The sequence below is a fragment of the Cervus canadensis genome, chromosome 5 (assembly GCF_019320065.1).
Source record: "Cervus canadensis isolate Bull #8, Minnesota chromosome 5, ASM1932006v1, whole genome shotgun sequence".
NCBI lineage: Eukaryota > Metazoa > Chordata > Mammalia > Artiodactyla > Cervidae > Cervus > Cervus canadensis.
This window is the reverse complement of record NC_057390.1, coordinates 625,030-647,083: the sequence shown is the minus strand read 5'-3', so window position 1 is coordinate 647,083 and position 22,054 is coordinate 625,030. Positions and strand designations below refer to the sequence as shown.

General features: G+C 50.6%; 1 protein-coding gene and 1 long non-coding RNA gene across 5 annotated transcripts; one reads left to right on the top strand and one right to left on the bottom strand.

Annotated features, from left to right (window-relative positions):
- Nucleotides 1-286: 286 nt before the first annotated feature.
- Nucleotides 287-21,016, bottom strand: LOC122441327. Of its 4 annotated transcripts, XR_006269327.1 has the most exons (6): nt 20,110-20,420; nt 19,205-19,285; nt 2,379-3,656; nt 2,204-2,261; nt 1,119-1,930; nt 287-1,026 (listed from the first exon to the last, which is right to left on the bottom strand). XR_006269327.1 is itself a non-coding variant. In XM_043467717.1 (4 exons), exons 1-4 carry the CDS (start codon nt 20,411-20,413, stop codon nt 9,401-9,403), a joined length of 624 nt encoding a protein of 207 aa, XP_043323652.1. In that variant the 5' UTR covers nt 20,414-20,420; the 3' UTR covers nt 8,743-9,400. The 4 variants fall into 4 exon arrangements, 1 of the variants encoding a protein (XP_043323652.1); XM_043467717.1 differs by lacking the exons at nt 287-1,026; nt 1,119-1,930; nt 2,204-2,261; nt 2,379-3,656 and adding exons at nt 8,743-9,450; nt 9,828-10,016; XR_006269329.1 differs by lacking the exons at nt 287-1,026; nt 1,119-1,930; nt 2,204-2,261; nt 2,379-3,656; nt 20,110-20,420 and adding exons at nt 9,882-10,016; nt 20,904-21,016.
- On the top strand, nt 4,896-9,834 carry LOC122441328. Its single transcript, XR_006269330.1, has 3 exons — nt 4,896-5,019; nt 9,334-9,469; nt 9,635-9,834. It is a non-coding gene; the product is annotated as an uncharacterized LOC122441328 (long non-coding RNA).
- Nucleotides 21,017-22,054: the final 1,038 nt, after the last annotated feature.

Below are 22,054 nucleotides of genomic sequence, written 5' to 3'. Positions count from 1 at the left end.
TCTGTGAGGCTCTCACCAGCCTCCCCAATCAGACGTGACTCGGCTCCTCTCTGGGTTCAGATCAGCACGTTGGATGGAGAAAAACAAAGGGTTCAACCCAATCCTCCAGGAAGTGGGGGAGAGGAAGTTCTTCTCCTCAAGGTGACCTTGAGAAGAGGGTAAGAAAATTCCCACCTAGACATCATATTGACATCCCAGGTGGCTTGGCGGTAAAGAATCCTCCTGCCAGTGCGGGAGAAGCAGGAGATGCAGCTTCAGTCCCTGGGCCAGGACGATCTCCTGGAGGAAGACATGGCAACCCACTCCAGTATTCTTGCCTGGAGAATTCCATAGACAGACGAGCCTGGTGGACTGCAGTCCATGGGGTCGCAAAGGGTCAAACATGACTGAGCATGCGTGCACACATCAGACATCACCTTAAAGGATCTGGGGTACAATTGGTCCACCATTCCCCACAAGGCATCTGTGTTAAAGCTGTTTTTACAGTGCACTCTGAGCTCACTGATGCTCACGAGAGAGACCCAGATAATGAAGAATGTGCCCCACGTGTCCACAGCTCAAGACCTGCTCAGAGAGGGAGCACTGGCTTGAGCTGGGAGAGTCTGAGCAGGGCCCACTGGTCCCCTTTCTCTCTGAGGCCGGGTCAGACCTGGCTCACCTCTCCCCCAGCCACACACTGCTTTGCACAAAGCGAGCACTCACCCTGGTGGAGCTCTGACTGGGGAGGGAGATGGAGGCACTGGACAGGGTAGGGGGCAGACAGAACACACCGCCCAGCCCCAGGAGGGAGAGGATTCACGGGACACACACAGCCAAGCTCAGTCAGACACACCTTGGTTTTCTTGGAAGCCAGTAAGACACAGGAGAAAGGGCCTCGGGGCTCCCCTGGAGGATCCCCTCCTTCTGCCCCATTTCTGAGCACCAAGCCTCCAGGCTTTGTGTTCAAGTCTGGTCTTAGATGAGAAGGTCAGCCTGGGCAGGTAAGTGCCAAATAAGTAGACTGGAGTCCCTGTGTTCCTAGAGGTGCTGCCAGATGGAAAAACAAACACAAGAATAGGATTTTTTTAAATATTGGCAGTTTCTGAGGACCACTTCCTCCCCCATTTCCCTAGGAACACCTCTGGGCTCTGGAGAACATGACAGCAGCTCCCGTTTGGACTTTTCATCCATGTGTCGCCAGCAGCAGCTACAGCCTCTGGATGCTGGTGCGGTTCCCCTTGAGCGTCCCCAGTGGCTCAGTGGTGAAGAATCCGCTTGCAGTGCAGGAGCCACCGGAGATGAGGCTGGACCCCTGTGTCGGGAAGCCCCCCTGGAGGAGCACGGCAACCCACTCCAGTATTCCTGCCTGGAGAATCTCATGGACAGAGGAACCTGGCGGGCTACAGTCCATGGGGTCACAAAGAGACAGGACAGAAGAACTTAGCACGCACACATGCAGTTCCCTTGTATAACAGGTGCTCCGTCAATGTTGGTCAAAGCAAAGAAAAACTTGGGAGGCACCCTTGTGTATTTTAAGACTCTTGTCCACCTCTGGGCCTGAGCCTTTGGGTTTCAGGGTTTTCATGGTCCCCACTGGTATGACAAACACCTCCTGAGTGACAGAAGGCTAGCAGACCACCTCTGCACTAGATGAGTGTGGTCTGTGGGGCAGATGCCTCACTCACCAGCCTCATCCACAACTTGGAAGTCTATGGGGTCCCCAACACCTGAGAAATCTCCAGTCTTTCCAAAGGCCTTTTGCACTGCAGCTCGTTCTGGCCTCCTTGCCTGGGGGATGAGCCTCTGCCCCTCCCCACACACCCCCAACACACAGTCCCCTCTCTTGACCACTGGCCTTGGAGGGACAGCTCTCCGAGCATGAGAATTTCAGAGACGGAAGGAATCTCTCATTTGCTGCAAAGGTAGCTTCCGGCTGGCACTGGGCTTCATCCTGATGAAGTTTTACCCTCTGGTGAGGATGGGCTGAAGAGAGCTTTATCCACAAGCTGGCATACCCTCTCCCCACTTCTGGCTCCAGCTCTGCCTCCCACAGGAAGTCCATCCCAGCCAGGGAGGGCGCCCAGGAACCCCAATCTGATGGTGTAAATCTTCTTGATTACACCACTCCGGGTCCCCTCAATAATTATATGTGGGAAGAGAAGGTAAAAGATGGCCCCGACAGTGACTGTGTGCACCGAGCATCCCACCCTGCACTGCCTCTTACCTCCCAAATAGTAAAGAATGAAGTCATCCAGCTGCTATGCATCAGGCAAATTCAAGGACTGTGGACACAGCAAGAAAGAGAGCAAAGGCGACTGGGAGCAGCTGCTTCTCCCGCTGCACCGCCATCTCCCTCGGAAATGACATTTATTTCTAACTATCCCGAGCCTCTGACTCACCGGCTGCCCTGATTCTTCCTGCCAGCTGCAAATTTTTGGAGCTCTTTGTCATCGACAGGAATGTCCATGATTGCTAGTGGTCCCCACAGCCTTGGGGCCTGGCTTGGTGGCAGAGTACAGGAAAGGGACACGCTGGACAGTCATGGTTTGGCAGACCAACCATCTCTGCTCTGAGCTGCAGATGAAAGCCCTAGTCTTGCAGAATCTCACCTCTAAGGGCCACAGATCAGCTATAAGGCAGGGACAAAAGGATGGGGCAAAAGGAGGACACTTGGGGCCACATTTAACTCTCGTTGTTTTTTTTAAGGCCCCTTATCTTTTTCTAGCAGATCCCAGACACCTCCAGTCCCGGAATCGAGGGTTCAAACTGGTGTGTCCCTTCCCCTTCACAAGTCTGTGAACAGAACAGACTTGATTGGAGCCCACTGTTCTCCTTTCTGAAGATCTGAGCTGGAAAGCCTCACATCCATTCTTTCAGGCTTGAGGGCCCCGGGGAAGCTGAAGGCAACTGCAATCTGGGAACAGGGGAGGTGGTGGAAGTAGGGGAGTCTCATGGTACCCCGGATGCAGAGCACATGCAAATGGACATCAGCAGATGTGGAGATGACACGATGTCTGGCCAGGTAGAAAGAAAACCCAGAGCAGCGTTTGGACAAATGTGCTACCTTGATTTCCATCCAAAAAGCAACAGAACTCAAGGTGAGAGCTGTCAGCTCATCCAGGTGGCAGGTAGAAAATCAAGGGCAAGGTCAGAGCACACACTCACTTCGAAAGTGGACACTCGCTCCAGAGGGGTCTGCGGGGACCCGACGAGTGAGCACTGGGAACTCCTCAGCCACCGGTTTACTCCAAACGCACCTTCTGCTTCACGGACATCACAGGATCTGCGGTCAAGGCGGCGGCGGTGCCCAGGGGCGCCCTGTCTGTCTAAAGGGTTTGCTGGCAGTGCCCAGTTCTCAAGTTACCTATCTGGTGTCAACCTGGGGCAGCCGTGGGACTGGGACATGAGCAAGATGGCAGTATTTCAAACAGACACCCAAACACCTGTTTTTCTTGTGAAGCAAAAACAAGTTAATAGTCACACCAAAACCATGAAGAAAACCACAAGTGACCCAAGGATTTCTGACTCACCCCCCAGTGTGAGTGCTTTGTGACATTCCACCCAAAGCCGTCAGCCACCTTCGGGGGCACAGAAGCGCCAGTCAGCAGTCCTTTTGTTTCCCTAACTGGGGGTGATTACCCGTGTGTGCCTGCTCCCAGATGCCTCTTGCTTTCAGACTGAAAAAAAAGAAAGAAAGAAAGAATAAAAGAACAACAGCCAAAAGAAAAAAACCACTCAACTTTCCCTTAAGCTCAAGTGACTAAGACAAGCTGGCAGGGACCCTCCCTCAGACCATAATTGTGGGAAACCGCTTGCAAAACAGTGTTCTCTCTAAGATAAACTGTCTGTTCCCAGCAGCCAAGTGCCACACCTGATAGAACCAGTGAGAGGTTTCCTTTAAGAAAACTTCGAGAAAACCTTGAGAAAGCTCACTCTCCTACACGCCAGGAATAGCTGTGAAGACTGACTTTTACAGCCTGAGAAACACATTTTTTTTTTTTAATCTTTAAAAAAGAAAATATTCAGCACAACATTCACCCAATTCCGGAAACTTGTGTTAGCAAGCTCGAACCCAGTCTGGGGCCCTGTGACCTCCCAGGAGCAGAGGGTCTGGCACATGCCAGACGCAAGTCAAGGCCCTTTTCTGGCCAGCCGGGCCTGCAGGAGCCCCGAGTCCAGCGTCCACCAGAGCCCCGGGGCGGCCAGGCCCCAGAGCCTTCCTGGGCTTGACACGCACCTGCAGGGAACTGGGCCCGGCCCCCAAGCCCAGGCTGCCTTCCTCGGGCGGGGCGGCAGGCTCAGCGCGCTGTGATGGTGCCTGTTCCCCATGCCGCCCCCAGGGAGGGCAGCGGGGCAGGGGAGGACTGGGACCATCTACCCCGTTCACTTCCCCCTCGGGGTCTGACCGGAACTGGAGGTGGCAGAAGAGGCGCCAGCCCCACCTCCACCTGCCCTCTGCCCACCACTGCTCTTGGGCGCCCAGACCCTCCACCCAGCTGCCCTGCTGTGCCTACGCTGGTTTTGGCCCCCTGGAAGCTCGCGGGGGCCCAGCCCACTCAGACTCCCAGGGACCACCCCGTAAGCCGGCCGAGAGCCCGGTGCTCAGGGCTCAGCAGCAGCCGAGGGAACAGCTGGAACACAAAGAAGAAATGAAGCGCAGGCGTATGGAGCTGTTTGGGGCCCTGGGTGAGCAGGGGCCGGGGGTCAAAACCCCACCTGCAAGAGCTACCCCCCTGCACACTTGTCATGTGAGCGTCAGCCTAGGGCACAAGGAAATCTGCCTCTGCTCAAAGAAAGACATCTCCTCCAGAGGTCTCTCCAGGTACTGGGAAGCACCTCCATTCAAACCCCGCCTCCCAGGTGGGCGGAGCTTGTTACCTCGGCCTCTCTGTCGATTGTTTCCTGGGATGAGGCACAAGAAACTAACATTCACGGAGGGCCTGCTAAGCGTTCTCACTAGGTTTCAATGCAGTGTTACGGACCAGAGTTCTTGGCCTCTTTAATCAATAGAAACTGATCAGGGGCCAGGAAGAAACTCAGGTAAGGCTTCACTGGGGCCCCTGCTGCAGCAGAGGGGCTGAGAACCAGCAGCAGGTTTCCTTCTCTGCTCCCTCCCCAAGGCGGGGCATTGAGCTGCCTCCTTATTTGGGGTGAGGCTAGGGGTGTGTCCCGGGGTCGGTCTAGAGGGGTGGCTTGTTGTGTGCAGGGGGCATGCGCAGTACCCTGCTCTTGCTCCCAGCTCTCCACGTTGGGCTTCCCTTGTGGCTCAGCTGGTAAAGAATCTGCCTGCAATGGGGAAGACCTGGGTTCGATCCCTGGGTTGGGAAGATCTCCTGGAGAAGTGAAAGGCTACCCACTCCAGAATTCTGGCCCAGAGAATTCCACCCCATAGTTCATGGGGTCGCAAAGAGTCAGCTGAGCGACTTTCACTTTCACTCCAAGTTGGGCTTTTTGGTATCTTTGTACCTCAGTGTCCACAATTTGCCCAACTGCGCATGCAGGCGGTTATTTTTAAACACATAGAGTTCCTTTGTATTTTGTTGCTCCAGGAGAAGTGTATCTAGGTACAAGCATTGCATCACTGCAGCAAAGGGTCCCAGGTCCCCACTTGTTTCAATAGGATCACAGTCAACTTAAAAGGTGGGCAGTTTTGCCCATTTTAATTAAAAGACACTTGCTTCTTGGGAGAAAAGCTATGGCAAGCCTGGACAGCACATTAAAAAGCAGAGATATCCCTTTGCTGACAAAGGTCTGTATAGTCAAAGCTATGGTTTTTCCAGTATTCATGGATGGATGTGAGAATTAGACCATAGAGTAGGTTGAGAGCCAAAGAACTGATGCTTTTGAACTGTGGTGTTGGAGGAGACTCTTGAGAGTCCCTTGGACAACAAGAAGACCAAACCAGTCAATCCTAAAGGAAAACAACCCTGAATATTCATTGGAAGGACTGATGCTGAAGCTGAAGCTCCAGTAGTTTGGCCACCTGATGCAAAGAGCCAACTCACTGGGAAAGACCCTGATGCTGGGAAAGATTGAGGACAGGAGGAGAAGGGGATCAGTGGATCTCATCAGTGGATGAGATGGTTGGATGGCATCATCGACTCAATGGACATGAGTTTGAGCAAACTCTGGGAGATGGTGAAGGACAGGGAACCCCGGCATGCTACAGTCCACGGGCTCACAAAGAGTTGGACACCACTGAGTGACTGAACAACAAGAAGGGATGAAGAAGCTGAAGCTGAAGGAGATGATGTAATGTGTGCAGGGCCTTGTGGGCAGCTGTCGGGCCGCCAGTCCCATCCTTCGGCATCAGAGAACTGTCCGTCGCTGGTCTGCAATCACACACGCAGGCGGCGGGAGGAACACACAGCTTCTCACTTTCCAGCCGCACCTGGCAGAGGCCAGTGCCCTGAAGAAAAAGGATCTGCAGGGTCGAATACTTGAGCCTCTGCCACAGGGTGGCCCTTGGCTCTGGGCATCTCCGGGAAAAGGTGGGGGTGGGGCAGTGCAGAGGGTCTTCTCCCCAGAGGGCATCTTTGAGCAGCCTCCCCAGGGCCCTCTGGCACCTCTCGTCAGCATCACAGGTGTTGGCCGCTGTTCGGCCTGCTGCATGCATGCAGTCATGTCTTTAGCCAAGACATTTCTACAAATCTTTTTTATGGGTATTGAAAAGAAATAACCTTGAATTTGAGAGTTGTAATGTTCCACTTCTGCAGCACTCAGAGTCTATCTCACCCCTGAGGCTCCAAACCCAGCCATCAGCAGGGAAAAAAATCCTCTGAATCTCAAGAAAAAAGAAAACAATCACTCCAAAAAGCCAAGACCCCCTCTCTGGACACCTTACCTTCGGCGTCTACAGACTTAGAATGATGTGTAAAGTGAGAACTTTGACACTCCTTGGAGGGGAGCGTCCAGCCAGGCCCCATGAAGCACAGGACCTGCTGGCTGGCGACCAGAAACAGAGAAAAGCCAGGAGTCACAAGACTGTTGTCCGAAGGCCTGCAGACCCACTGGCCGCGACTGCTGATCGCAACTTAGGCGATGCGCGTGACTTTTACCTGGATAGAGTCTTTAAAACCTGGTGGCCCTACAGGTGAAAATAATAAAGATTTTAGTGAAGACTTAATGAAGCCAAGACAGTTTGTGGAACATTCCAGAAAAGAGCTCCTTAACTCTGCTGTTCACTGGCTGTTTGTTTTTTCACATTGAATGAGCATGTTTGTTAATTGGTACATAATGACTGCACAGCGTTGTGTTAGATTCTGCCGTACAGTGAAGTGGCTCAAGTGTAAGCATACAGTTACCCCCTCCCTCCTGGGTCTCCTCCCCACCTGGCAGCCACCCCGCCCCCGAGGTCGTCACAGAGCACCAGGCTGAGCTCTCTGGGCAGTGCAGCGGCTTCCCACTAACCATCTGTTTTACACATGGGAGTGTATTTATGTCAGTTCTGCTCTGCCGACTCCTTCCAGCCTCACCGTCCCTCCACCCTGCATCTGCATCCACATGTTCATTCTCTATGTCTTCATTTCTGTTCCTAGAAATATTTATCAGCACCATTTTTCTGGACTCCACATATATGCGTTAATCTGCGATATTTGTTTGAGCATCACACTCATTGTTGTTTCCACAGGGTGGGACACCAGGAAAATTCTTAATATTCATGCATTTTCTTTTAGCTTTTTGGCCTAGAGCTCTTTAAGTAACCAGTCATATCTTGACCTCTCTTCACAAACTTGGATTGATCTGCAAAGACATTCACTGGAGCTTTATACACAGTTGTAAAAAAGTTGGCCCTGTATATTTGTCCCATAAGTTGGGAATAGTTACATAAATTATGCTTACATCCATAAGATGGAAGAAACAGCAAGTCCGAGATGATGTTTTTCAAGGCTGTTTAACGACGTGGAAACATGGTTATGTAAGCACGCTCTAATGTGAAGTGGCACCAGCCTCACCAGACCTTTGCCACATGCCAGGCACTGTGTAAAACACAGCTGAGCACCATCCTAACTGTAGGGTGTGGGCACTACGATTAATCCCCACTTTAGAGATGAGGAAATCGAGGCACAGAGAGTTTATGTTTCTTGCCCAGCTCAGACAGGTATAGTCAGGATCCAAACCCTGGAAGTTTGGCTACCGAACTGGTGTTTGTAACCACACTCATCATTCTGCCTCTCAAGGAATATGTGTCAAATCATCCACTGAGGCCGTTAATCAGGGTTTGCTAGAAACCTACTTCTTGAAAAATATTATACTGAATGTTTGACCCCAGAGTCAAGATGGGGAAGTAGGGAAGAAATACAGAAGCATGGTGCTGGTGAGTTCCCACAAAGCAACAGCTGGTATGGTCCCATCTGTGCAACGGCTGGGCAATGAACATGGGCAGTGCTTGTCTCTGGGGCTGGATTTCAACCCAAATGGATATTCTTCCTTGCATTTTCCTGTTGGAATTATTTTCCTTTATGGTGAGTATGATTTGCTTTTACAGAGACCTTTTGAAAAGGTCAGAGTTTAATCATAGTCCAGTTGGGGCAATATGCCATAAACTAATAAAAAGGGAGATGTAATACCCCTCACAATGCTCAGAGCAGCACTGTCTACAATAGCCAAGACATGGAGGCACCCTAAATGTCCATCAGCAAGAGGATGGATAGAGATGCGGTTTATTGTAATGGACTCTTACTCAGCCATAAAAAAGGATGAAATAATGCCATTTGCAGCAACACAAATGGACCTAGAGAGTATCATACTAAATGTCATCAGTCAGAGAAAAACAAACACCATATGATATTACTTATTTGTGCAATCTAACATATGATACAAATGAACTTACTTACAAAACACATACAGATTCAGACATAGAAAACAAACTTACAGTTCCTAAATGGGAAAGTGGGAGAAAAGGATAAATGAGGGGTTTAGGATTAACAAATACAAACTACTGTATAAGAACTAGTTAAACAACAGGATCAAATGTCCTGGAGTAAGCCATAATGGACAAAACTCTGGAAAAGAATGTGTATGTCTGTGTTTAACCAATCACTTTGCAGTACACCTGAGGCTGACACAACATGGTCAATCAACTACACTTCAAGTTTAAAAAAGGAAGATGCAAACCGCTGTCCTGGCCGGGGGTGGGAGGATCCGCGGGCAGGGAAGGCCGGGCTGAGAGCCAGGCGAGCACAGAGGTTGTGTGTGGGGTGCCTGGAGTCAGGATCCGGGTGTGGTGGACTCAGCAGGGCACAAGGAGTTTCAAGAAGGTTGGTTCTGCTGTGGGTTTTTTTCTTGAACTAAAAATGTTTGAAATGATGCAAAAGAGCACAATCTCTCTCCATTTCTCTTCTCAACCACCAGGAAGGGGCACACCACACACCCAGAAGGGTTCCCTGGAAGGACAGGTGACGGGTGGGCAGGGCCCAGCTCAGCCGTGGGAGAAGAAGGGCCCAAGCGGCTCACACCGCAGAGGAGGTTCTGGGAACAGAAACCACAGGTGAGTCAGTGTGGGGAGAACTATGTGGAGAGTCTTTAATCCAGTCCTCAGATTGCAAAGAGCTTTCCAGGGAAAGAGACAGCTGCCCCCACCCCCACCAAGTCAAGTGGCAGCAGACTCAGGTCCCACGGGTCCTAACACAGTCCTCTTGTCCTGCCCTGCCAGGCTGACAAGGTCAGAGGAGCCTCTCCTCCCAGCCTGAGGACTCTGCTAACGGCTGTGCACACCCACCCCCCGGGGCCTCCGTGGAGATGGGCTCCGGGATGACTGAGGGGTCACCATGGCGTCTGTCGGCCAGCACTGGGTTTAGTGAAGAAGTCTGGGGACTTCCCTGGTGGTCCAGTGGCCAAGAACCCACCTGCCAATGCAACACACGCAGATTCCGTCCCGGCTCCAGGAAGATCCCACAACCACGGGGCAGCTGACCCCGCGGTCCACGGCCACAGAGCCGGCCTGCCTAGAGCCCAGGAGTCGCAACCAGAGAGGCCGCCACCGTGAGAGGCCCACTCGCTGCAGCTAGGGCAAAGCTGAAGCAGCAGTGAAGACCCTGCACAGCCAAAAACAATAAACAATTTTAAAAAAAAGAAGTTTGTTGATGCATCAGACTCAGCTCCCCATTAGTAAATAACCCCATTCCAAGTTTTCAAAGAAAAGTCTGTGTCTAGAGATGAGAAGGAAGAGAGCAAATGGAGAGGCAGTTTTGCCCAGAGGAATGAGTCAGAAATACACCAACCCTAGTCTCACTAAACCCTCATCACAGCCGACGACTCCAGCGCTGTGCGCCCAGCACTCACCAGCTGCAATGAGCGGTTAGGCATTTAGGCTCAGTGTGTTTCTGACTAAACGAAACCCTGAAACAGTGGGCTCCTTTCATGCTCAGTAACCTCGTACCGTGGCTTCTACTATTGCCCCCTCTTACTGACAAGAGCCGGAGGGTCAGCCAGCAGGTAACTGGCAAAGCTCGAATCTGAGGATAGGTCAGGCTGTCTCCAAATCCCTGGCTCTTGGCCTCCCTGCTGCCTGGGAATGTGGCAGCAGAGGGCCTCCTTCTAAAGTCAAGTAGACACAGGAACAGGCCAGATATCCACGCCTAACACAGGGCCATGTTCATGCTGGAGGGGCAGAGAGTCCTGTCACTCCAAATGCCAGCAGCATGGCAAAACATCACCAAGCCGCTCCAGACTTTGTTCAGGACAAAACCAAGGGTGTCTACAACTCCTGTGATGCAACAGCAACTCAGGCTGGAGAGAGAGACAGGAGCAGAAGGAAAAAGATCCACGACGAGGGGCAGACACTGTCTCCCAGACCCTGGTGGTGGTGGTTGTTTAGTCGCTCAGTTGTGTCCAACTCTTTTGCAAACCCCATGGACAGGCTCCTCTGTCCCTGGGATTCTCCAGGCAAGAATACTGGAGTGGGTTGCCATTTCCTCCTCCAGGGGATCTTCCTGACCCAGGGATTGAACCAATGTCTCCTGCATTGGCAGGCAGATTCTTTACCACTGAGCCACCAAGGAAGCCTCTCCCAATCCCTGAAGTGAAGTTGCTCAGTCGTGTCCGACTCTTTGCGCCCCCACGGACTGACTATAGCCTACCAGGCTTCTCCATCCATGGGATTTTCCAGCTAAGAATACTGGAGTGGGTTGCCATTTCCTTCTCCAGGAGATCTTCCCAACCCAGCGATTGAACCTGGGTCTCCCACATCATAGGCAGACACTTTACCGTCTGAACCACCAGGGAAGTCCCAATCCCTGGACCCAACCATAATGTGCCCTCTGCCAGCTGATGAGTTGCTGTCAGCAGGTTGGAAGGTTTAGCAGAAGTGCCGAGTGTGCGTAGGAAATGCCTAGTGCCCCTCAGTCACCTCAGCTGGGCATTCAGGGTCCCCCAGCTCTGTGCTCCTGTCTCCCCATGACTCTGCAGTCGCCTGGAACCCTGCCACCCTTCAGTCCCAGCCACCTCGGGGCCCAGGACCATCCCTCCTTCACCTTGAGCATCACCAGCCCCACTTTCTCCTTCTGGGGGTTCCCGGCTCCTCGTGCATGGGTGAAAGAGGGCAGAGAACAGATCTCATTGCTCAGGGAGCAGGTACTTCCCTGAGACACAAGCTCTTAACCCAGGCCCACGGGTTGTCAGGCGGGCTGTGCAGACCCTCTGCCTCTCCAGTGGGAGCTGGGCCAGCACTTTCCTTGGGTTCTCAGAGAAACCACCCTGGTTAGGTGGGTGAGTGCAGGAGGAGAGGCAGAAATGCCTTAAGGAATAAGCCTCCTCCACTCTACTATCTTCCCTGGTGGCTCAGACGGTAAAGAATCTGCCTGCAACGCAGGAGACCCAGGTTCGATACCTGAGTCGTGAAGATTCCCTAGAATAGGGAATGGCAACCCACTCCAGCATTCTTGCCTGGAAAATCTCATGGACAGAGGAGTCTGGTGGGCTACTGTCCATGGGGTCACAAAGAGTCAGACAAGACTGAGTGACTAACAATTTCACTTTCACTCCACAGTCAGGCTCCCTGTGATCCAGAACAGCACCAGCTGCAGCAAAAAATGAGCATCAAGGGCTTCCCTGATGGTCCAGTGGCTAAGAACCGACCTTCCAATGCAGGGGACACGGGTTTGATCCCTGATCACAGGCTTCCCAGAAACGCAAGACCAACTCCGGCAGGGAACTCACCCAGGAATTCAACTCACTGCTGGGCCTGCTACAATACTCTCTCCCTTTATTCTTGTACTATTGTTTTCTTATCATGTATTAATTAAATACTCAAGTAATAGATAAGTCCTCATTCATGCAGACATTACAGAAGTGTACAGAGATGTGCCAGAGCATGCCCACACTCACGCTATCATTTTATACTAATTATTCTGGGAGGGGCCAAGCTGAACCCAGGGTCTAAGCTGCCTGTGGAGAGCAACATCCAACAAGCAGGAGGCAGAGGGAGGTGACAGCCTGCAGAGGGCAGCCTGAGGGAGGTCAGGGAAGGCCTGATGGCAGAGGCAGAGGGGTCAGAGGACACACCCAGGCCTGGCCACTTGGCAGAATCACAGCCTCCATCACCCACTTAGCGTCTTAGGAATTAATTACCTGATGGCTCCAGGCAGAATCTGGGAGCTTGCAGGAGGCTGCAGGCAATCTGCAGAGGCCTGTAGAGCAGTGTTTGATGCCAAATATCAGAAGAACCCTCCGAGGATGGATTTTTATATTTTCACATTTACTATAGCTCTGATTGTGTCTCAAAGTTACTAGTTCTCTGATAGAAGAACTTGGTTGTGATAAGTTTATCAACAGCAAATAGCAAAGGGATGAAACTACTCCAAGAGAACCTCTGTGTTCAGGACAGTCTTCTATCAGTCTAGTAGCTTGATTTTTTTTTTTAAAGTATATGAGAATAAGGCAATGCACTGATGAAAACAAAGGAAGCTTATCATGAAAAAGCATTGGAAAAAATCAAGACAAAAAATCAAAAGCATCATGAGACTCATCTAACATTCTTTTTTTTTTTTCTCTTTTTTTTTTTTTTCTCTTTTTTTTTTTTTTCTTTAGAGACTCCTCTAACATTCTTTTGAATTTGTATTGATCTGGGTTCTTTTCCTTGCATTGTGGACATGTCTTCCAGATTGCTCCACTTCCAGATTGTAAAGGAGAGTTTTGTAAACCTGAAGCCTGATTAAGAAAAATTGCCAGTGAGCCTGGAGTAGAGGAAAGTTTAGGGGAGAATGGACACACATACGTGTATGGCTGAGCCCCTTTGCTGTTGACCTGAAACTGTCACAACATGGTTAATCGGCTGTGCCCCAATACAAGACGAAAAGTTTTTGTTTTTTTTTTTAAAGAAAAAGGAAAATTGCCAGTGATAAAACCCATGATGATGAAGGAAATTAGAAAGCAGTGCTGACAAGAATAAGGAACCATAGTTCTCAGGACTGGAAGGTTATAAAGAAAACTTGAGGTTTTCAGAACATGTGCTTTGTTCATGTCAGACTCACAGACGCTTTTAGTGTAGGACTGGTTTTGTGTTTTGGGGGTATCTCATTTGGCAAGGAAAGTACCTACTAGTGTATGTCATGTTTTCAAGAATATCCGAAATTTCTGGGGAAATTCTGTGAAGAATTAGATTCTAAGTCCCTACAGGGCTAAGTTAAAGGCAGATGCTTCCAACTGAAGCCCAAACACTCCTCCGGGGGCCTCAGCTTTGAAGATGTCAGGGAGAGTCCAGGATGGACAGAGCCGCGCTTCCCGAGGGCGCGGCCTCACCGCTTGCATCTCACCCGCCCTGAACAATGCATGCAGTGTTTACTAAGTCTTCTTCACAAGTATTCTATTAGAAGACTGTGATCTAGTCACTCACGAAATCCAAGAGCCCACTGAGGCCAGAGAGGCAGGGCTGACTTTCTAAGGTCACCAGAGTCAGATGACAAATCCCAAAAACCCAAATAGTTTACCCACCGATTTCAAAACCCATGGAGAGGCATCAGGACCTGATTCCCTACTCCCTTGCCCTCTTTTATTCTTGGCTGTAGTCCTGCACGTCTACCCCACGCCAGTCCCCTGAGTCATTATCCTCTGCCCCAGAAGCATGTTGAGAACTGATCTGGACCAAGGAGGAGGAGCTCCCAGAGAGCCCCGCCCCCCGAGTATCCTGCCCCTGTCTTCCTGGTTGAGCTGGTGCCCTGCGCTCTCTGCTCCTCTCTGCTCTCGATCAAGGCTCAGTCCAGGTCTCCCTCCAATGCATGCTGTACCGTTTCAGCCAGACTCCTGTATCACATCCCCCGGCAACATGATAGTGATGACCTTCAGGGACTAGAACTCCCTCCCCAGGGAGTTTCCAAATCACTGGCTCACAGGACTCATTACTAGAGAGATGGATAAGTGGTGACAGCCAGGAAGTGGGGAGAAGTGGGCTAGAGCCAAATCAATGTTCCCCACTCGCAGGGCTGCTTGTTGGAAGTGTGTCTGGATGGCCGGCCATGTCACCAAGCATGCTGCCTCCCGTGGTGGGGAGGGGCAGTAACCCTCTCCCGTGGTTACTGGTGGTCACTCAAGTACTCTCAGCGTCCAAAGGTATGCAGAGTCGTCCCTTGCTTCATGTCAGGCGAGATGTTCCAGCCCTGACAGAATTCACAGGTACGGCCGGGGTAGGAGCTGGAAGTCACCCATCCCGAGCCGGGCTCCTGTGGTCACCCTCTCATGGGTGCTGGGGGAAGCTCCTTTGTTCTCCGTGGCCCCTTCCCCCACTTTGGTGTGGTCGGTGGGGGCGGGGGAGGCGCTCACTGTGGTCTGGCTTCAGGGTAGAATAACCACAAGACGATCAGTCTGCAAAATTAAACTCAGAGGGGCAGAGTTCCTGTGTGTTCTCCTGCTAGAAAGGCTTCTTCGTGGTCTTGAGTCCTATGTCAAAAATGGCCCCTTGTGAAAAGAACTTATGTTATGGGGGAAGGATGGGGGGAGCAGGCTGTTAGGGAGCTTGGAATGGACATCTACACACTGCTGCATTTAGGATGGATAACCAACAAGGACCTGCTGTAGAGTATAGTACAGGGAACTCTGCTCAATATTATATGGCAGCCTCCATGGGAGGGGAGTTTGGGGGAGAATGGATGCATGTGTTTGTATAGCTGAGTCCCTTTGCTGCTCACCTGAAGATGTCACAACTTTGTTCATCAGCTATGCTCCAATATAAAATAAAAGGTTTTAAAAAAAAGTCCTCTGTGAGCATGTGTTGTAGATACACGCATGTAGGTCCCAGGAAGGAGTGGGGAAGGGGATAGAAATCATTCCCACTGCATTTATCACATTTTGTGTAAATTGTCTCAATCCATCTGTGTTTAATATGAAAAGCTGCATTCTACCTGCACAGGTGAGTCTAGGTGGTTATTTCAAAAATGGTAGTTCCTTATCCATCCCCCCACCACCAGGGTAATGTTTTCCACCAAGCTAATGAACAGATAAAGCTATGGTACATATATACAATGGAATATTACTCAGCCATAAAAAAGAATGAAATAATGCCATGTGCAACAGTATAGATGGACCCAAAAATAATCATACTAAGTGAAGTAAGTCAGAAAGAGAGACAAATACCATATGATACCATTTGTATGTGGAATCTAAAATATGACACAAATGAGCTTCTCAGTGAAGCAGAAACAGACTCACAGAGAGAAAGAGCACGCTTGTGGTTGCCACGGGGGTGAAGGGGCAGGGCAGGGAGAGACTGGGGACTGGGGACTCGCAGATGCAAACAGTTATCTACAGAGTGGATAACAAGGTCCTGCTGCAGAGCCCAGGGAACTGTACTTGACGTCCTGTGATAAACCACAATGGAGAAGCATAAATACACAAATGCCCTTTCTCTGTCCACTCCTCCCTGCATGCCCCTGAGGTCACCCCCAGTCTAGGCCTTCCCCGTGCCACATGAAGACCACCACAGTGGTACACAACATCTTCCCAGGCCAGTCCCCCTGCCCCAGTGTCTCTAAGAAATCAATGCATCCAGCAAACACTTACTGAGAAGCTTCCAAATGCCAGAACTGTTCAAAGTCCTGGTGCTAATCAGAAAAATAAGACAAGCAAAGTTCTTTGCTCTCACATATCTCCTTAAAAGCCAGGAAACAATTCACAAGAGTAACGTCAAGTGGTGATAAGTAAAACAGAAATAAGCAGGGTTAGTTAAGGAATAAAGAATGATAGAGGGCTATGTTATGGCAATTGCTCACAAAATGTCTTAGATAACAGCAGGCTTCTAATCCTCATCACTGCAAAGGCAGATGAAATTCTTCTGTAAACTCCAGTGAGATAGAAATTTATTTTAAAAGCTCGGGCAAGTCCCTGGAATAGAAATATCTTGTTTAAAAGCTTTCCTAAACTTTGGTATTTTAATAAAGACCCCATGATATGAAGCTTATTTCTTGGTTATCAAAAAAAAAAAAAAAAATGAGGGGCTTCCCTGGTGGCTCAGTGGTAAAGAATCCACCTGCCAATGCAGGAGACATGGGTTCAATCCCTGATCTGGAAAATCCTACATATTGCAAAGCAACTAAGCCCATGGGCCACAGCTACTGAGCCTGTGCTCTCGTGCCCAGTAGCCGCAGCTATTGACGCCCTCAATCCACAGAACCTGCGCTCTGCAACAAGAGCAGCCACCACTATGAGGAGCCTGCATACAACTGCCACTAGCGAGCAGCCCCCACTCCCCACAGCTAGAGAAAAGCCCGCACAGCAACAGAGACCCACCTAGCACAGTGAAAAATAATAAAAGTGTGTTTTTCAAAAAAGGTGAACTTCCCTGGCAATCTATAGTTAAGACTCCATGCTTCCAATGCAGGGGTTGCAGATTCAGTCCCTGGTCAGGGAACTAGATCCCTCATGCCGTTTAGCAAAAAAAAAAGAAAGAAAGAAAGAAAGAAAATGGCTGATGGAGACAAAGCTGCTGTTTCACACAGAAAGGCCCTGGGAGCCTCTGTAAGGAGGGGCCTGCAGGGGATGAAGAAGCTAGCCATGCAGATACCAGAAGACAAGTGTTCCAGGCAGAGAAAACAGTGAGTGCAAAGGCCCTGGGGCAGGTGCATGCTCTTAGACTAAGGGCAGTCAAGCAGTCTGATAAAGAAAGAGAAAGTAAGCAGAGTGATCTGGGTTAGAAGTGAAGTTACAGAGGTATCACAGACCAGACCATGGAGAGCTTTGTAAGCCATGGAAAACACTAGGAATATCAGACTGAGAAGAATGGGGAACTATTTGATAGTTTTGAGCAGAGAAGTGGAATGACCTGACTTGTTTGCAGAGGATGCTGAGGACAGCCTGCAGTGGAGGGAGGAGAGACACAGGGAATCCAGCTGGGCATCACTTGCGGTGGTCCAGACACCGTGTAAGGATGGCTTTGAGTGCCAGGTGGGGAGAAGTGGATGGATTCTGGACATACCGCAAAGGTGAAGCCAACAGAATCACTGATGGGCCAGGTGTCAGTCGTGAAAGAAGAAAAGTATCAGAGATGACTCAGAATTTTCACCCTGAGTAGTTGGGAGGATGCAGGGGTGGGAGGTCGGCTGCAGGAAGAACAGGCTGGGGAGAGAGCAAGGAGAGTGCTCAGTCTGGGGTGTGTCAAGTTCACGATGACTGAGGTCCGGGTGGAGATGTGACGCTGGCAGCTGGCTCTGTGTCTGGAACAGGAGAGATTCCAGACTGAAGGCTTATACAGGATAGAAGAGAGTGTGCAGTTGCTATTGTTTCTTTTTTCTTTTCTTTTTTTTTTTTTGGTCTTAAACAGTAGTCTTTATTTATACAAAGCAGTGCAAAATGAGGCAGTTCCTCAAAGGGTGACTCGGAGCTAGAAAATCCATCCTGGGTGTGAAAGTGTTAGTGTTAGGTGGTAAACCCTACCCTACTTTTTGTGACTGTGGACTGTAGCCTGCCAGGCTCCTCTGTCCATGGGATTATCCAGCAAGAATACTGGAGTGGGCTGCCATTTCCCACTCCAGGTGTAGTTGGTATTTGATGTAGTGCATGTGGGTGCACGCACACACACACACACTGCATGCAGTAACACAGTTGACACTTGAACAACATGGATTTGAACTGCACAAGTCCATGTGTACACAGATTATTTTTTTCAATAAATACACGCTACAGTACTACATATCCTGAGGTTAGCTGAATCCAAGTCACTGACTCTTTGCAACCCCATGGACTATAGCCCAGCAGTCTCCTCTGTCCGTGAGATTTTTCCAAGCAAGAACACTGGAGTGGGTTGCCATTTCCTCCCCCAGGGGATCTTCCCCACCCAGGGATCGAACCCAGCTCTCCCGCATCTCCTGCACTGGCAGGCGGGCTCTTTACCTGGGAAGCCCAAATCCAAGGATACTGAGGACCAAACTGAAAAGTTATACACTGCCTGGCAATCTCCTTGTCATTCTAGAAGCAACCAAATATATGTCTGACATTCAGACCATCGACAGAGCAGAGATGTTTGCTGGTGGACAGATGCAAACCGACAGCCCTGAGAAGGAATCTAAAACCAGACTCAGCTGTTCACTTAGAGGGTGAGCAGAGAAAGAGGAGCAGGCTCTGTGAATGAGCCTGGGGACCTCTAGCATGTTTGTCTAAAACAAAGCTTCAGCTATTCACCCCCCAGAATCATCCAAGACGTCCGTTGTCCAAATGCTTGGAGTACAGAGTCTGCTCATCCTGCAGCCTTACTGGCCCTCTTCCCTTCTTCCTGGAGCTTCCATCAGGCCGGTCCCAGTGCCACTGCCCCCTCACACCATGCCCACCCCACCCCCAGAGCCTGGTTCACTCTATTGTCCTCTGTAGGAGGGTCTATGCTGGGGTGTTCTTTCTGCTTGACTCATTCCAACTAAGCCACCCAAGACTGTCTAAGCCCCGGGCTTCCCATAAGCACCGCTATAACCCCTGTCCCAGGCTTCCCTGGTGGCTCAGTGGTAAAGAATCTGCCTGACAATGCAGGAGCCTGGGTCCAATCCCTGGCGTGGGAAGGTCCCCTGGAGAAGGAAACGGCAACCCACTCCAGTGTTCTTGCCTGAGAAATCCCATGGACACGGGAGCCTGGAGGGCTACAGCCCATGGGCTCACAAAGAGTCGGGCACAACTCAGCAACTAAATGGCAACTCCTGGCCTGTGGGGTCCCCCGTGGGGCCCCCTCCCAAGGGCAGGCCGGGGCCTCTGGCCTTGACCACTGACCAGGCTCCACTCATGCATCAGCCCTCACGGGAATGCGGTCTCTGACCTTGCGAGGGCGAGGATGGATCTCTGTGTCCTGGCTTCCCTGGTGCTTGGCACTGCCTGGCACTCATGACGCTGATGAGCGCTGTGTAAACAAAGAGAAGGGCCATCCATCACGGAGTCCTCAGCGACCCCTGCCCCGGGGTGGCTGCCCCCAGCATCCGTGGGCAGCCAGCAGCAAGGGAGTCTGACCACAGGGTTATTTTTCTCTTCCTGATAATCCATGCTCAGCCCAGCACCCTCCTGCTCCTCATGAGAGAAGAAGTGGGGGCTTTCTCCTCCTACCCCATGACTTCACCCCTCTTGGCGGCTTTGAATTTGGGCGAGAACAAGATCAGGTTCTCCTGGGGTCCCCTCCCCCCCGTGCCCACGACCACCCTTCCCACAGGGAGAAGTGTCTCCCCTCCCTGGAGGATGAAAGAGCCTTCCTCCAACAGCAAATTATTTCTAAACTGTATATCTTGTTTAATGCATTTCAAAATTGAAAGAAAATACTTCCCCCACAATTACAGTCATTTTGTAACTAAACCCCACAGTTTCCCAGCTCCTTCCAAACCTACTTATTTTAAAACAGAAAAACACTGCCATTTCCCAACATGGTCTTTATGGAGTAAACCAGGGTGCATAGAGGCGACCGCTTTACTCTCCAGAATTGTCCTAGGACCATTGGATTAAAGACAAATTGTGTGTGTGTGTGTGTGTGTGCACACGCGTGTGCTAAATCACTCAGTCATATCCAGCTCCTTGCGACCCCATGGACTGCAGCCCGCCAGGCTCCTCTGTCCCTGGGATTCTCCAGGCAAGGATACTGGAGTGGGTTGCCATGCCCTCCTCCAGGGGGTCTTCCTGACCCAGGGGTTGAACCCATGTCTCTTACCTCTAACCTGCATTGGCAAGCGGGTTATTTACCTCTAGAGCCAGTTGGGAAGACCAAAGGCAAATTAGAAATCTTGAATGCTTTTCTCTTTTGGAGAGGTTTTGAAAGCCAGGTTTTCAGCGAGGCAGGTTCTCGTGAAAGTACACGGTACCAGGCAGGGCCCCTGAGCCCAGCCAAGGACACGGGGAAAGCTGACCCCGTGACTACTGGCGCCTGGAGGCTGGCGGGCCGTGGGCCAGGGATAGACTCCCACAGCCACGGGGCCGAGGCAGGGGCCTCCCGGGACCTTCCCACCTTGGGGCAGGACCCCCATGCCTTCTCTAATATGAGCTGCATTCCAGGAAGAGACTCACAGACGTAGAGACGAACTTCCGGTTGCCAGGGGACGGGCGGGGGATGGATGAACAGGGAGTTCAGGACGGACATGCGCACAGTGCTGTATGTAAGACAGATAATCAACGAAGGCCGACCGTGCAGCCCAGGAAGTCTGCTCCGCGTTCTGCGGCAGCCTGGATGGGAGGGGAGGGGGGCCTGGGGGAGGATGGATACTCGTGTATGTATGGCTTTGCTGTCCATCTGAAATTATCGCAGCATTGTTAGTTGACTATACCCCAATACAATATAAAAGGCTTAAAAGTAAGAAATGAAAGGCAAGAAGTTCAGAAAGGAAGGAAAAAAATGAGCTGTAGTCCAGAGGTTTGTGGTGTGATACTTGCTGGTGTCAGCTCACTGTTCTCAGTGGGGAGATAGAGACGTTCCTCCCTTCCCACCCCAAACACGGCTTTAGATGGAGTGAACCTCACCTAAACTTGACCCCGGGTCTTACCTCCACGTGTGTCCCCCAGAGGTGCCTGGACTCCCACTCCAGAGCAGTCACAGATAAACTAGGTGTTCAACAGCAACCACAGCTCAGAAACGGTGAAAATGTGAGGCAGCATCCTGAGAATTTAGGATAATAAGAAAAATCCTTTTTTTCTAAGGCCAAATTTTACCTAGTGATGAAAAGTGATGCTGTCTAAATGCCACAAGTCACATGATATGAAGACACAACAGAACCACAGACACAGCTTGTGCCTGCCGTGAAATATGCAAGTTATGGTTGGGTGAGTAGGATTTTGGTTCAGGAAGAGGAAAAAGTACTGGAGTTGCATTGTGGTGATGGGCTTCCCAGGCGGCCCTAGTGGTAAAGAACCCGCCTGCCAATGCAGAAGGCGTAAGAGATGCTGGTTCAATCCCTGGGTCAGGAAGACCCCCTGGAGGAGGTCATGACAACCCACTCCAGTATTCTTGCCTGGAGAATCCCAAGGACAGAGGAGCCTGGCCAGCTACAGTCCATGGGGTCACAAAGAGTTGGACACAGCGGAAGTGACTTAGCACGCATGCACAGTGGCTACAGAACAATGTGAATGTACTTACTATCACTGAACTGTACACTTAAGCATGGTTAAAATGGCAAACTTGAGTTATGTAGATTTTAATCACTATAACAAAAATAAAATATTTATAAGCTTAAAAACAAAACAATAAGCTGGCTCAGAGTTAGCAATGAAGAGGAGGAAATATCCACTCAAACTCCTAGATCAACTTGGGTTAAATCTCCCTTTAACTTTTCAGTTACTTGAGCCAATAAATTTTTTTTCTTGGCCACATTATGCTGCCAGCAGGATCTTAGTTCCCTGACCAGAGAACAAACCCGCCCCCCTGCAGTGGAGGCGGGGCATCTTAACCACTGGACCACCAGGGAGGTCCCGTAAATTGTTTTTAAGTCGTCAAATTAAAAAAAAAAAAAAAAAAAGGCAAAAAAAAAAAAGATTTCAAAAGAAGCAACCATTTCACACTTTGGAAGGTGGAAAGGCACGATGAGCAAGGGGCTTCTGAAATACACTGCTTGGGGCTTCCCTGGTGGCTCAGTGGTGAAGAATCCACCTGCCCGTGCAGGAGACTTGGATATGATTCCTGATCCAGGAAGATCCCACA

Bases quoted from the DNA above. Each gene is read 5' to 3' on its own strand.
- LOC122441327 (XM_043467717.1), bottom strand. From the start codon at position 20,413: ATGCAGCTCATATTAGAGAAGGCATGGGGGTCCTGCCCCAAGGTGGGA. The intron at 10,017-19,204 runs GTCAGAGACCGC...TTGGCTGTGCAG, and splicing joins TCCATCCTCGCCCTCGCAAG to GGTCTTCACTGCTGCTTCAG. The intron at 9,451-9,827 runs GTGGGTTCTTGG...TTCTGTTCCCAG, and splicing joins TGCGTGTGTTGCATTGGCAG to AACCTCCTCTGCGGTGTGAG.